The 16,319-nt window shown below is 29.3% G+C and overlaps 1 protein-coding gene across 6 annotated transcripts in view; it reads right to left on the minus strand.

Annotated features, from left to right (window-relative positions):
- LOC113790114 (uncharacterized) overlaps window positions 1-16,319 on the minus strand; it is a 50,062-nt gene that overhangs the window by 20,055 nt on the left and 13,688 nt on the right. For 3 of the 6 annotated variants that reach the window (XM_075821160.1, XM_075821162.1, XM_075821161.1), the window contains one exon: window positions 811-1,118. In XM_075821160.1, coding sequence (XP_075677275.1) covers window positions 811-1,005 — 195 coding nt within the window. In that variant the 5' untranslated portion in view covers window positions 1,006-1,118. Of the gene's footprint in view, window positions 1-810; window positions 1,119-1,217; window positions 1,594-3,239; window positions 3,347-9,952; window positions 10,094-16,319 lie in introns of those variants that run through there. The other 3 variants (XM_075821165.1, XM_075821163.1, XM_075821164.1) reach the window with 3 other exon arrangements.

Consider the following 16,319-nt stretch of genomic DNA (forward strand, 5'->3'; position numbering starts at 1 on the left):
GAGAGAGAGAGAGTTGAGTAGGATAAATAACCGAAACCAAATCGAAGAAGAAGAGATTCTGAAAACAACAAACGGTTTTTTGTGTTTTTCTGTTGTTTGGTGTGGTTTTAATCAAACTAAACTAAACTACAGTAAAAAAACATTAAGATTCTTTACATCTTTACATCTAAAGCAGTTTTTTTTTCTAGTTTACTGTTATTTTTCAATTCAACATTTTCTTAAGTATTTTTTTAGCTTCTTTTTTCCAACCGATCACAAGAACAACAACAAGGAAAATGATAGCCGAACAAAAAATTTATTCAAATTAAATAAATTTTATTAATGAAATTCATTCGCATTTCATTTACTTTACTTACTTCACATTCACTAACTAACTAACTGTTTTTTTTCTCGGACAATTTTCGGTAAATAATCTATAAATTTCTCACTCGCACACAGCACATATAATTTTAAATAATCATTTTGTATATGGAAATGATTTTCCGAACGAGACAAAAGCAAAATTTGAAAATGTTCCAAACAACCAAAAACTAAACAGGGAACTAAACGTTGGTTCCCAATATCCAAAATAAAGTATAATTAAATTTTGGTCATTCTGGTTCTTCTCGGTCTTCTTCATGTTATTCATTGACAAAACATAAAGAAAGGCAAAGGACAATTGAAACCAAAAACAATTTTCCATTTTATATAAAAAACAAACAAAAACGAAATGATAATAATAATGTCAATATAATAAATATTGACATTTTGTTTTTTTCTATAAACTTTAAGAAAGAAAATATTATTATAATAGAACAAAAAAAAACTTACCTCTTTACGGATGCCCGGAAAAATAATTAAAAATGCAACAAAAAATGTTGTAAAACTAATATAGATTAAAATATTTCTAATATCTTCAATAGCAGCTGTACGATTCATTGATGAATATAATACTGGACCACCATTATCCTGGAAAGCATCAAACCAACTTGGACCAACCGTAACTAAATCAGGCGATGATGACATTTTGGTTCGTTTTCGTTTGCTTTGCTTTATGTTTCACAATGACAAAGATCAAAGATTGAGGAATGTTTTTATGATTGTTTGATCACAAATTTTAATGAAAATTTCAATGCTGCCTGTAAATGAATGGAAAAAAGGAAAAAAAAATTAGATAAAATCATCAATAAAACACACAAACATCGAACAGAAATAAGGAAAAACAAAAACTAATTCACCATGTTACCAGGTGTATGACAAACAGGGAAAAAAACAAAAGTTTATTTGCAAACAGAAAATTTGAATTTTTTTATTTTTTTGATCGAAAAATCCAATGGAAATAATTAATAAGTTCGGGAAAAAAACACCCGATGATGATGACAGCAACACTTTGATCAAATTGGTGGGAAAACACACTCAAAACTAGTTTAGCTTGTAATTGGTTTGGATCAATTATTTCTGGTTTTTTATTGATGATGATGATGATGATGGTGGAAGCAACTGATGATCAATATTGAAGAAAGAAAGGCAACGTAGAGAAAAACGATGTAATAAAAATCAAACTTCAAATCTTCTCTCTTTTTCTGGATTAAAAATACTGATTTTTAGTCCTATTCATCACTTCATCGCAGCAGCCACAGCAGCTTTATTTATTTCACACAGGTAATTTGATTTCCTTAAAATGAAAAACGTTTATTCAATCATTTTTCTCTCTCTCTTCAGAAAATGCAAAAATCAATTTTTCCCCTTCTTTTCCTTGTTTGTTTCCTCCCCCCATTTAAAGGCAAAATTGGATATTTATTTATGGAAACACAACAGCAAAACACACAGATATATCTTGTCTTCAAATTTAGATATATTTTTCTGTTTCTTGTTTCTTTGATTGCAACCAATATATATGTGCATTGTCATTGTCAGAAAAGTGATAAATTCAAAACAAAACAAAACAAATCATGATCGGAAATTGTCATTGTTTCAATCGATGGATTTTTGTTTGTTTCATTCGAATCAAATCAAGGTTTTTTTTAACAATGTTTTCGTAGAAAATACGAGAACGAAAAAACAACGTGAAATATCCAAACTGAACCAAAACAAGCTAATTATTCCATTTTCATTTGAAAATGTTTCACACACACAGTGAAGCAAAAACAGAAAAACAGACTTTGTTTGTCATTGATTATTGATCATTTTGTTTAATTTTTTCGCTATCTGTTTCGGCTTCTAAAAATAAATGAAAATTTCAATTTCTTCGTAATCATCATCATCATTGCAATTATTAATGTCGTTGTTCATGCGATGAGACCTTCCTTTTTGTTTCTTTGTTTCTTTTGGCTGATTGCTCTAATCGCACACAAAATTGGCTATATTTCACACTTTGCCTTCGCCTAAGTAATATTTCAACCAAAAGAAACCACCAATCAATTGACAGATGTTATTATCGTTGTTTGATCAAAAATTGTAACAACCAACCAACCAACCACCATCGTATCAATATCAAAAAAATGTAACCAAAAAAAATAGCGGTTTTGACTTTCAAACAAACCAAGAAAAACCTCCCACATACAAAACAAAAACAAAAATTTTAACCACCACCAATCAGCACCAGGATTTTTCGAATGGGCTTTTTGTTTTTCGTTTCGATTGACTTGTTTTATGGTTGAATGATTCATTCATTCATTTATTTTTTTTTCATTGGTTTTTTTTCACCGTATATAATGGTGGTGGTCATTTGAAATTAATTCATTTTCAAACTCCGAAAACCCAAAAAACAAACAAACAAACAAGCGCCCACGATTTACAATCAATAAATTTTTTCAATTTCAAAACAAAATGAAACCAGAAACGAAACATTTCATTCGCAGAGAAACTGTAAAAGACGAAGAATCCTTCTTTTCTTTTCATTCATTTTTCACTTTGTTAACAGAATTTTTTTTGTATTCTTTTCTGGGATATAAAATAATAATTAAGAGAGAATCTTTAGAGAAAAATAAAGGGTTGATTAATCAATCAATCAATCGTTTTCTTTTGGTCTGCATTCGACCATTGTAAACATTGAAAAAAACAGAAACAGAAGCAGAAACATTGTAAAATCGATCAATCTTTTCTGTTTGTTTCTGGAATTGTTTTTTTTTTTTTTTGGTCAAAGAAGAAATTTAGTTGTCATCAAAGGATTGACCAAAATGAAGAAAGAGAATCGATTGATTGAATGAACAGTTTTTTTTCGAAAAAGGGTTAACAAAAAACAAAAACAAAAAACTTACGTAAATCGATTCGGGAATCTTTCCCGAAATTTCAAGAAAATTTCTACAAGAAATTGATGAAAAAGTATTTGGGTAATTTTTCTTTTCAATTAGCCAGACAATCAAACAGAAAAAAAACCCACACACACACACACACAAACACAATGTTAAATTCTTTGAACAAAATTTAAACAAAAAAAATGAAACTTTTTCCTGCATAGAAAATCACCACCATAACATCACATCATATTGGTTGATCTTTAATGTTTGATGTTCTAATGACAAATGATGATGATAATCATCATCATTGAATCGTTATTTCTTCCTTACAGACAGACAGAGGCACTCTTCTTGATTCAAAATTCAATTGAAAACCACCATTACAAACAAAATGAAAGATGTAATATGATTGAATTGGACATTCAAACGCATCCAAACAAAAAAAACTTTGAAAAACATGAAAGAAAAGAAATGGGCATTTCAATATAATTATTATTGAATCATATATATTCAAACAAACAAACAAACAAACAAACATTTGATTCTTGTTCATCTTTTTCTCTCTCACACATTTCTTGTGTAAAATATATTAACATTGATCCTGTGTGTGTGTGAATTGGAGGAAACAACAATAACAACGAAGACAACCTCGAATTATTACATGTGTTTCCGAATTATGTATGTATGTTTGTTTGTGTGTGTATTTTATTCATCACCTTTTTGTCCAAATCTAGTCAGTCAGTCCAAAAAAATCAATGCTATTCATATTTGTAAAGGTTATCAATTTTTTTCATTGAATCTTCTTCGCTTCCTTCAGTTTCCTTCATAATTCAATGTGATGTAATTGAATATAATGTTATGATGGTCATCGGTAATAATCATCATCATCACCTTTATTACATTCACATAAAGCATAACATTATCTTTGCGTGAATAATAAGTCAATGGACAATGTCAAAAAAAAAAAAAAATTTTGTTGTGAGAAGCAAAGGAAGAATCAAGGATTTAACAATGAAAAAATAAAATAAAAGGATCAAAGTCATGTAATTTAACAACAACAACAACAATTTCCTTTCAAGGTTTTTAAAATTCGTCAAAAAAAAGTCAATGATGATAATTGATATTACTGATGATGTAGTTGATGCAAGTTTGAAAATTTTCAATTCAATTCAATTGACAATGAACAAATCAATGTCATCATCTATCGATCGATCGATCGATGTTATTGAGATAATCATTGAAAATCATTGTTTTGTTTTGTTTGTTGTTGGACAAACTTGAACATAAACGATGTTATAATGACGATTATAACATTGAATTATCATCATCATGATGAAGATTATGAACATGAAAATCTTGTAATATTTTTTCAAAGACTTTTTGTTCACATTGAAATCCTTGGCTTTTTTTCATTTTTTCATTTTTCTTCGATGAGAAATTGGACAAAAGTAAAGTAAGTGTGGTGTTATTGATCTTCAAGAAGCCACAAATCAATGTTATTATGGTTGTTCCATTGAGAATGATGATAATCGTCAAAAAATTGTGACATTTAAACATTTGAAAACAGAGGATTTTCATTTCAAGAGGATTTTTGTAACAAATTCGTTTTTCATTCGTTTGTTTGTTTTTTCAAAATATCATTTTCACAATTTCAAAGCAAGAAAATCAATCAATCTATCGATTTATTGATTTTTTTTTGCTTTGCTTGAATTGTTTCTTGTTTGTTTGTCTGCTTGTCGTTTTACATTTGGTTTTATTTGATGCGAAAAGCAAAAATCCTTTTACCTGTATGTGTTTATTCTTGAAAAATAAACAACATGATGATGGTCACTTGGCAAAATTGACCATCACCACCACTGACTGAATTTGAAATTTTTAAAGAAAAATTAACGCATGAATCTCCCCCCTTCTCCTATCTGATCACCATACAATATTCGAGTACATTTGCCACCGCAAGAATTTTCTAAATTTCAATTCAAACTGGATTTTAATGATTCATCTTTTGCCTTAATCAATCAATCAAGGACATCGAGAGATAAAATGATAATTTTTTTCAATTTTAAAAATATTCAGACATCCATCCATCAATCAAACAAACAAACAAAAGTAAATCATTGTTGAAACATAAATCACAGAAGAAAGAAAGAAGAAAGATTTCTGCTAAAGTATCTGGATGCTAAAAAAGCAAACCCTTTTTTTCCTCAATGTTTTTCAAATCAAATTGATTAAAAACAACAAAACACACCGGGTTTTGATGTATGTTTTTTTGTTTTTCTAAATTTTAAAATTTTCTATGTGGAAAAAAAACAGAAAACAACAACGATATGAACGAGGTCAGGGACAAACGTGAAACACACACAGCGAACATGGCGAAAAAGACATTGAAAAACAGAGCGAAATTCGAACGATGATGAATTTTGCTATTGAACAAATCTTGACTGGGAAAAAAGAGAGAAATTTTTTCAAAAAAAAAAAAAGAGAAAAATGAAATTATGGAAAAACGTTTTCTTTTCTTCATTTTGGAGAATTCAGAAAAAAAATGTCGAAAAAAAAGAGAAAAAAAACCATGCCATGCCGCTGTTTGGACGTCATAGAATGGTGACGTTGAACAAACTTGTTGCCCAAATCAGAATCAATCAATTTTTTTTTTTTGCTGGAATTTTGCTTTTTTTTCTGTTCAAAATTTCCATCAACATTGATAACATCAAAAATGAATCTAATCTAATATGATTTGTGATGTTTGGAAACAAAAAAAAATTCCCGTCAAAAAAAAGTTTTTCCAGAAATAACTGGAAAAAAACAAAGCTTTTTTTGGCCGTTTGTTGTTTAAGCTTATTTTTTGTGCATGTTATATTAATGAAAATACCGTGTAAATAAAAGCAAAAAACGAAAAAAAAATTGAGAATCCATGATAACCACCCATAGAAGCACACACACACAAAGGATATGCAAATTGTTGTTACCATCTACTGATTCTTCATTTGTTGTTTCGAAATTCTAATTCTTTCTAAATGGAACTTTAATGTTTATTGAAATGATTTTTCTCGTTTTGTTTCGGGCGCTGTTATTATGAAAAAATTACATTGTTAAAACAAACAAAAAAAAAGTTTTATCAACAAAATACGAGTTGTGTACACTCATGTTTTCAAAACCAAGATTTTAGTTAAGTCAAGTTAGGTTAGGTTGATGACTTTGGCTGTGACTGCCACCCTGACTATGACCATAATTCATAGTTCAGTTAGGTTAGGTTGATGACTGTGACTGCCACCCTGACTTATAGTTCAGTTAGGTTAGGTTGATTAAAATTTTTTTTTCATCAATTTAATTTCAATTACTGAAGCAGGGAAAATCCTGGATTAATTCTATCTATCAGTTTATCTATCCTGGCAAATAAAGAGAGAGAGAGAATGAAAATCACTTTTATGTTTGTTTGAATTTTGAACAAATATTTGTTTTTAGATAAAACACAAATACATGAACACACTGAGAGAGTGACTATATTTTTGGAAATGATTTTTCAAATTTCTTTTTTGTTTTAAATCCTAAAAAAAAAGATTGACATTGATAATGATTTTTTTTCGGGTAAAACAACAACAAAATACGACCTATTAATCATCTCGAATATATAATGATAATAATAAAGAAAAAATACAAACAAACAAACGAAAAACAAAACAAAACAACAAACGGTTATTCAAAGACCCAAGTTCCATGTTTCTTGTTTCAAGCAGTTTCCTTCCAAAAAGGATTATGGATTTTGTGTAAATAATTTTTTTGCTTGAGAAAAAAAAAGTAAAAAATCTTATAAACACAGCATACATTTGGAACAAATCGACCATCATCATCATCAACATTTCAAGTGGAAGAGATTTTCTTTCCGTTTTTTTTTGTACCAGAATACAGACAACCAACAACCAACAAATCTTATGACATATTTAAAAATCCTAATCATCATCGTCGTCTTTGAAAATTCTTTTCTGTTTGTAAAGATGTTTATAAAATGGAATTAACACTGACTGACACATAAGGGGTTTATGAGGAACTTAATATCTGTAGAGGGAAGAAAGAAGGAAAAAATTTTAATCTTTATCATTATTATTATACAATTTGTCTTGCTTAAAAACGGAAATTCTTTCTTTCTTCATTTTTCTTAATGTGAAAAACATAACGGATGCAAAGAATCACAGAATATGATCAGATTCTGCAACGATGACGATATTTATTCGACTAAAATTCTTGAATTTGAAGAAAAAAAAAATTCGAAACGATCAAATATTATTCCGGATACAAACAACCAGTCAGCCAAATATGATATGGGAGTGAGAAAAAAAATGGACAGCAATTATACACCACCACACTTAAAATCATAAAATCATTCCCCACACACACAGAAAATCATGAAAAATGATAATAATGTCGATAACCCTAACGTAGGAACGAAGGAACGAACAAACGAAAAAAATTGGAACAACCAATTCAAAATTTTCTTTTCCCTCAAAGAATTCCACATCAAAATGAATAAATTGTTTGACCATTTGGGAATATTTTTTGGCACGGTTCTTCTTTCTTTCTTTCTTCAGTGTGATATCAAATAACTTTTGCAATGAAGATATTTTTGGAGTGTACCAGAAGCAGAAGAAGAAAATAACTTTTAGTATTTATAATAATGATAATCATTATTATATAATGGGCAAATAATAATAATAATAATTTGTAGCATCTTTATCATTAACGTCGTGGTCGTCGTTGTAATTTTCTCTTTTTTTTCTTTTTTTTTCTTTGCTATTGAATGGGTCAACTAAATGAAATGAAATGAAAACGAAAACGATGCCCATAACCACAATGATGATTATAATTATCTGAAACGAAATGAACGAACGAAAACCGATAGCCAAGAATAATAATAATAAAAATGGTGATTGTCAATGTGTGTGTGTGTGTGTGTGCGTGGATGGATGTGTTTTCAAGAGAGACACTAACCACAATTGAACATTCAATGAGCGAATGAAAAACTAAAACTAAACAAAACTAAAATGAATGAAAATATTTTTGTGTGAAATGTGATTCGAATAATTAGAAAAGAATCAAGAGAAAGAGAGAGAGAGAGAGAATCGTTTCATGATAAAATTATCTATATTGGTTGTTTGTTTTTGGGGATGTGAAAGGAAAATATGTTTGACAAACATCACAGCACAACAGCACAGAGTAAGTAAGTAAATATCATATAAATATAGATTAGAGGAGAAAAAAAGAAAACAGGATGTGGAAATGGAAAGTTTTTTTTGTTGTTGTTTTCGTTCATAGTTTTATTATTTCACCATTTTTATCATCATCTAATAACATAAAAAAGTAAAACACTGACTGGCTGGCTGGCTGAGACGAAACACTTTTTTCTATTTCAATGCGCATGCTCGAAAAATGGATGGCTTGCATTTTTTATTTATAAGGATCTTTTGATTTTTACATATACAAATGGCTGGCTTGCATTGGACTTGGCCTTATGACTAAGCTAGACTTCGTCTACTTAGTAGACGAAGCCAATGGCCAATGGCTTGCAATGCTAGTAATCATCATAAAAGACAAACAAAAACAACAACAATGTTAATGCATCTTGTAATTATTATTATGTTATGTTATAACTAACAACCAACCAGACAAACAAACAAACAAACAAACAAACAAAATGTATACATTTTTTTCATATTAAAAAAAATACTGACAATATTGGCCATTGTGAAATATTGTCCATTCATTCATTTAGTTAGTTAGTTAGTTTTTTCTCAACTTGAAATTGTTCACAGCAAAAAAATCATTTTTTTTTTTTTTTTTGATTTTTTTTTCTCACACACTCACCATACATACATACATACATACATATCATCTATCTAACAATAGAAGATGGATGGATGAATGGATTGTTTCGATATAATTGATTTGATTTGATTTGATTTGATTGATCAATCTGAATGTATAGTAAGAAGAAAAAAAAACTAACACATAAAAATCATATAATGATGAAATTTTGGGAAATTTTTTTTGAAAAACTACATCCATCCATCCAAACAGCAACAAAAGATGTCATCATCCAGGAACAATGTTTGAGCACATTTGAACAAAACAAAACGCAAAGGAAAAGGAAATCTGGTTTTTTTTTGTTTACAAAAAACACACACACACCATAGAAAATATATATTTTGTAGGTAAATAATAAGCCTTTAGGCATGTTTATTTAACTGTTTGATCTCTTTCTCTATGTGTTTGTTTGTTTGTTTGTGTATGTTTGATTCTCATTCTGGGTTGATGTTTCATCATCATCATCATCATCGTTGAAAGGCATCAAACGGTGATGAAAAGAGAACAAAAAAAACGGAAAATTCTGTAAAGCAAAATCCCAAACAAAATACGTGACTTGAAGCAACAACAACATCGATTGATGATGATGATGGCATTTTGGCACATTGTGGCAAATTTAATTTTGGGCTAGATTTACTTTTACTTTTTTGTTTTGTATATAGACAAAGAGAGAGAGAGAGAGAGAAAGAGAGTGTAAATGGTTAAAAGGAATATATATTATTCTAGTTGAATCAGTCAATCCAATAATGATGATGACAGGCATTTGTTTCAATCAATTCACACAGTCAATCTCATCTTCATAATCATCAATGTAGAAATTGGATTGAAAAAGCGAAAAACGATTTTGGATTTTTTCAGTTAAAAAAGAGAGCTATACTTACATCAATTTTTGACTAGTTTTTAAGTTAAAAAAGGAGTATGTGTGTGTGTCTGTGGTTTGATACAAATATTCAATATGCTCGATTCTCGTGCATCCATTGATTCACTCAATGAAATTCAATTATATAATGAGAAAGTACACTTAATCATCATCTTTTTTTGTTTTTTGTTTATTTCAATGTGATGATCAAAAGCTATTGATAATTAATTAAGTTGATTGATTGACAATTTTCGATTTTCGATTTTTCACGAATTTTATCAACTTCAGATACACTTGAGATATTTACAATGAGAAAAAATCATCACAAGGAAACAAAAAATTGAATGAATTTGACAGCATTGTCTTTCGGTTCTGCTGTTCAATCAACAACATTGTCAATGACATAATCATGATGATGATGATGTGATGATTAGAATCTTTGTTATTCTTGTTACTCTTGATGTTGTTGATGTTTGGTTGTTGTTTTTGGGTTTTTTGTCACTTGGAAAAGAAAAATTCATTGTTCATCATTTTTTTTTCGAGGAATCAAACATTCTGTTGTTGTTGTTGTTGTTAATCATAATTAAACAGAAACAAAGAATGATGATGTTTGGCTGGTTGGCTGGTTGGTGGTTAATATAGAGATGATATTTATAATGATGGCCATCGGGAATGAATGGATGAAACAAAAAGGCAGCAAAAGAAGCAAATATTCAGCATAGAAACACACACACACACAAAAGACAAAGATCTCAATTGATAATGACGATGTTGAGAAGTGATGAAGAGGCAGCAAAAATTTGACAGGAATTTAGACACAGTTAGAAAATGATGTGACGCATTAGTTTGCCAATTCTTTCCACCATCATCAACATCAACATCTTTGAATTGAAATTAATTTCATTATCGATATCGTCAATCATCATCATCATCATCGACATCATCGACATGATCGTCAAATTGTCAATTTTGATCCTCGGTTGTCGTTGTTGTCTTCAGTCTATGTTCATTAAAATGATGAATTTTTCTGATGAATCCCCGAAATAACAACAACAATCTTCAATCATCGATAAAGACAACAACTCTAAATCATCATCATCATCATTAAATTTAGATTGTCATCAAGCAGAAATTGTTAGTTTTTCAACAAAAAAAAAAAACACAGCAAAAAATAAAGGAAAGGAAAACTAAAGGAAAAGGAAAAAATTTTCGTTTGTTTCGACAACAACAAAACATGTGTGTTGATGACAATATACGAAGGAAAAGAACAGAGAAAATTTGTTTTTTTTTGAGTAAATAGAAAAAAAGGAGAAAATATTGAAATAATAATAATAAGGATTGAGATGGACAATGATGATTTGATGACGATTGGATGTTGATTATGTAATCATATAAAAATCAAATACAAATGGATTTTCTCAAAGTAATATTGATGATGGTTATTATGACAGACAGACAGGCATCCTGTTGTTGTTGTTTATTTCAAAATTTCTTTCAAATTTTTGATTATCAATTTGATGATTATCATTGGAATTGGGGAAGAAAAAACAAACAAACTTTTCAAATTTTAACTTTGTTTAATTAATTGATTGATCCATATGGATGATATGCTAAAAAGAATAAAAGGATTGGCAAAAGAATTGACACAAAACAGTGTTTGTGTGTGTATTTGAGTGACAAACCAATGTGTAATGTTTATTAGAATTTCTCTTCATTGTGAATCTTGTAAAGATTCACCTCTCTCTTCGTTTCTCTATCTCACATTTTGAATTGAAAATTTAATTTTTTCCCCTTTTGATTTGACATTTTTGTTGTTGCTTCTCCATTCATTCAATGACAATCATATCGTTTGAAACAATCCTTTGATGACATTTATCAATTCAGTTTTTTTTTCATGTGTGTCTGGGCATTAGGAAATAATGTGTTGTAATGGTGATACCGTGATTTCACGTTTGTAAGCGGCACGATAGTCGACGCCCTGATATATGTCGCATCAAAAACAAAGGATTTACGGAAAACAACTTCAATACTTATTACATGATGAAAAGTTAAATGTATAAGCCATGGTCTCTATTGAGCATCGTGAAATTACGGTAACCTTTTTTCTTCGAAAATTTGTTATGAAATTTTGAAAAAAAAATTTATTTATTTCAATAAACGAAATTGATATGTAGATACACAAAAGTAGAAGAGAAAAAAATGATAATTCAATCGGGGTTTGAAAAAAAGAGAGAAATAGAGATATGGAAAGAAAAACTTTTCAAAAAATATGATTTTCATTACATTCTAAATTCAATTCAATGACCATCACTACTACCATCACTATCAAATGCTGGAAAAAAATATTCCAATCACATCGAAAAAAAAGTTTTCACCTAACAATCATCATCATCATTATCAAGAATAATTATAAAACCTGAAACCTGAATTTGGAAATAAAAACTTATAAATTCATAACTTTTATTGTGTTTTTTGTTTGTTTGTAGGTGTGTGTGTGTGTAGGTGTGCAAATGACAGTTGACAATAATAACGAGAATAATGACGAAAATGAAACTTTTTATTCAATTAAATATGATTCGATATGGATGATAATGAAGTAAAGTGAACTTTTCAACTTTGATCATTTTTATTCCTGTTTTGTTTTGGCCAAAATTAACCTGGCCAAAACTTTTATCCACCACCAGAAAAAAAACGAAATGAATGAATCGAAATTTTTTGCTTTGAAAAAAGTTTTTTGCTTTCCTGTTCTGTTCACTCCCACATAGAAAAACCAAAATGTGATCCGAGAAAATATGGTAAATTTTTACCATGAAAAATCCTAATCGATTATTTCTGCTGTTTTTTTTTCTTGTTACATCAACATCGATCAATCGATCAACCAAACAATCAATATACATTAATTCGTTGCTTGTTTTTTCGTTTGTTTGTTTCATGTTTTTTCTGCACAAAAATAATCCATAATTGAATAATTTTTTTTTTTGAAAAATTTTTCTATTTCAAAAAGCCGATGTTCATCATCGTACCCATCGGGATCAAAATAGGATTATGGACCGACAACGAACAAAAGTTTTATCATCAAGCTTGTTTGTCATACAAACAACCAACCATTACATCCATCATTCTGTGAATAATAATGATACCGATCAACCAACCAACCAACCATGTATTGAGCTTAAAGCAATATTGTTTAGCGAAAAAGAGAAAAGTTCAACAAACAGCAATGGTCAATTTCACAAATCTAAATGTTCAATTTCCAAACAACAGCAAAAAAAATGATCCTGAAAAATGTTTTCCTTTGATTCTTAATCCTTGAATTTCGTTTTTTTTCATTTTCATTTCCTTTCGTGTTATCTTCCTTTTGTTGTTGCTGTTGTTGTTGTTGTTTGGAAAGAATATCCGATTGACAGTAAGCATAGGGGGGGTTAAACGAAATTCAAACGAGAATTTTGTTTTTTTTTCATTAATTCCTTATGGCCAGTATAGCTTGAATGTTTAGATTGATTGAACACAAACAAACAAACATCAAACATGAATGAAATGAAAAAAAACCACCATCAAAGCTTCTATACGATTTGTTTGTTTGTATATTTTCATTTTCCATTCAATTCATTCATTCAACCATTTATAATTCCTTGAAAAAAGAATCAAAGATCAAATCGCTTTATTCTGTTCTGTTCAGTTCTGTTATGTTATGTTATTGATCTCTTAAACATGGCTAATTCTCTTTGGTGATTCTTTCATTTTATAAATACAAATATCTTGTATAATGGAGATTGTTTTCTGTCAAAAAATCCAAAGAAAATGTGTTTCAAATTTTTCATTTAGATTTTTAGATTTTTATTTTTCATCCATACATGCTGTGAATTTATCTCTCTCTTTTGCTTTCATTTTCAGCATCCATATGAATTCATGGATATTCTGTATCTAATTGAAATTGAAATAATTCCGAAATTGACCTTCCTTCCCCCCCAAAAAAAGTATCGGTTCCAGAAACAAATACAAATATACCGCAAAAATCAATATAATCAAAGATCTGTCATTTTTTTTTGTTGAAAGTAATGAAACTAACACCGACACACACACACACAAAGTGATTGAAGAATTCCATAGAGAATGAATGTTTGATTTTTGTCAAACACAATTTTTTTTCGGGATTTTTCACGAATGTCACACAATCCTTTTTTCCCCTTCATATTTCTGAATCATCAAACAGAATATTCTATTTATTAATCCAATGCACACACACACACCAACACCAACACCAGCACCGACACTAGAATTCAACGAAAAATTCAAATTTTTTCTCACTCTCCTCTCAAATTCTCTTCATCAATTTTTCTTTTTCCAAAACCGAATATCTTTTTCGATTTTTGTTTTCGGTGAGTTTATCATTATGATGATGATGATAATGATGATAGTTTCTCTCTCTCTCTCTCTCTATAAGTTTTTTTTCCAGTCTACCAGTTTGTTTGATGATGATGATGATGATGAAAATAAATAAACAAATATTCAAATTCGTTATTCATGCTCACACACACACTAACACAAACACAAACACAAATTCTGGATATGGAAACCCTATTATATAATTTTTTTTCAGTCAGTCAGTCGGTTTGATGGTAGGTGTGTTCGTGCATGAATTTTTTTTTGTTTTGTTTGTTGTACCGTAGAAAGATCTTCTTTGCTGTTGTTGAAGAGAATATTTTCACCATTAATATATCAAACAAACAATCATTATTGAAGGGAAAAAAAGTCAAGTGAAATAGACAATAATTTACAATTTAGGCAAATATTTACCCAAAGAAAACAATAACAATAACAAAACAAATTTTGATACATTATTGGAAACCATTTGGATCGATTGATTGATTGATTGAAAGTGGAGATAAAATCAACCCATAAAATACAAATTTTTACAAGCAAACAACGGTATTAGTTTCAGCAAATCTGCTTCAAAGCCAAATTTAAGCGAAACAAGACATCAGTTTTAAGCGAAGAGACTTTCAAAAGCATTATTATTTTTCTCTACTATACACACAGAAAAATAAAGTCGTAAAATATACGGCAAAATTCATAACATTTTTGGGTTTTAACGTCATCCACAAAATGTTATGGTTTTTCTTTCTTTTTTTGTATTTCTGGGCAAAATCCATGAAATATTGAGGCAAAAAACTCAAATATTTGTGGCCAAAAAATCATGAAATATTCTGGAAAAGACCTAATATTTCTTGGAAAAATCCATGAAATATTCTGGAAAAAGACTGAATATTTTTGGACAAAAAATCATGAAATATTCTGGTTAAAAATATTTTTATTTACAAAAAAATGCGAAATAAAAGAGAAAAGAAAGATAAATTTAGCCGACTAAGGTGGCATAAAGATCATTTTTTAAATTTATAAACAAAAAGTAAACAAGTTAATCAGTGAATTAAATGATAAAAAATTAAGATTATTGGCCAAGGATAGATTGAAATTCTCCGATTTGTTTGCTTTATTTTCCAGATTATCGCTCAAATCATGGCTATGTGATTTCTAATAATTTCCCATGAATGGATGAATCTTCCTTGGTTGCCCTCAGTTCACCACTGATGCTTGCTTGAGTTCCATATCGCTTCCGATTTCTCGTTCGACCGTTGGAGATTTCCTTATCCAGCCACAACGCTTTCTATTGTTTTTTCCATGCTTTGAGCCGTTACACGAAATAATATTTTCGGATTCGAAAAATAGTCAAATGGCAAACGAAAAACAAAAACTTCGTTTAAAAACAAAAATGCTGGATTCGAATTATTTTAATTGTTTAATTGAATTATTAACAATGTTTCGAATGTTAGCGAATTGTTTCAAATTTCAAGTTCAATTGTTATGGCTCAATCGAACAAACATCGATTTACCAAATCTTTTCATGAATCGATCATGAATCCAATCTGATATTCAAAAGCAATTTTAGGTTAACAGTTGTTTACAAAGCCACCGTGAACAACAGCCACTAGTTTTGGCTTCATGATCAAATTGCAGCATTTGACCCATTCACATTTTTTAACCAGATTAGATATTAGTCAATTCGATTGGAACTCATCGTAGACAAATGGAGGAAGATCCAATCCAATACCTTCTTCTTTAGCCCTATTGAAAAAAATTTGCTTAGGAAACATCCATTTTGTCTGTATGATTATTCTGTCCGGAAGATAGGATAGGATAGGATTCCATTCTCATTGAAACGTGGTTTCAAATCAATCATTTTTTTTGTAGATCCAACTTCGCAAATTCATTGCAAACGCGATATGTTTGGCCGAGTGTCAAATTGTACATATTTTATTATGAAATTTTGATTAATCCAAAAAATGAAAAAAATTTTCTAAGTCCAGAAATTTTTCATGAAATATTGAGGC

This window comes from Dermatophagoides pteronyssinus, unplaced genomic scaffold (genome assembly GCF_027571235.1).
Source record: "Dermatophagoides pteronyssinus isolate colony J.1.1.1.1 unplaced genomic scaffold, Derpt_VIB-CSIC_2022.12 sq0009, whole genome shotgun sequence".
NCBI lineage: Eukaryota > Metazoa > Arthropoda > Arachnida > Sarcoptiformes > Pyroglyphidae > Dermatophagoides > Dermatophagoides pteronyssinus.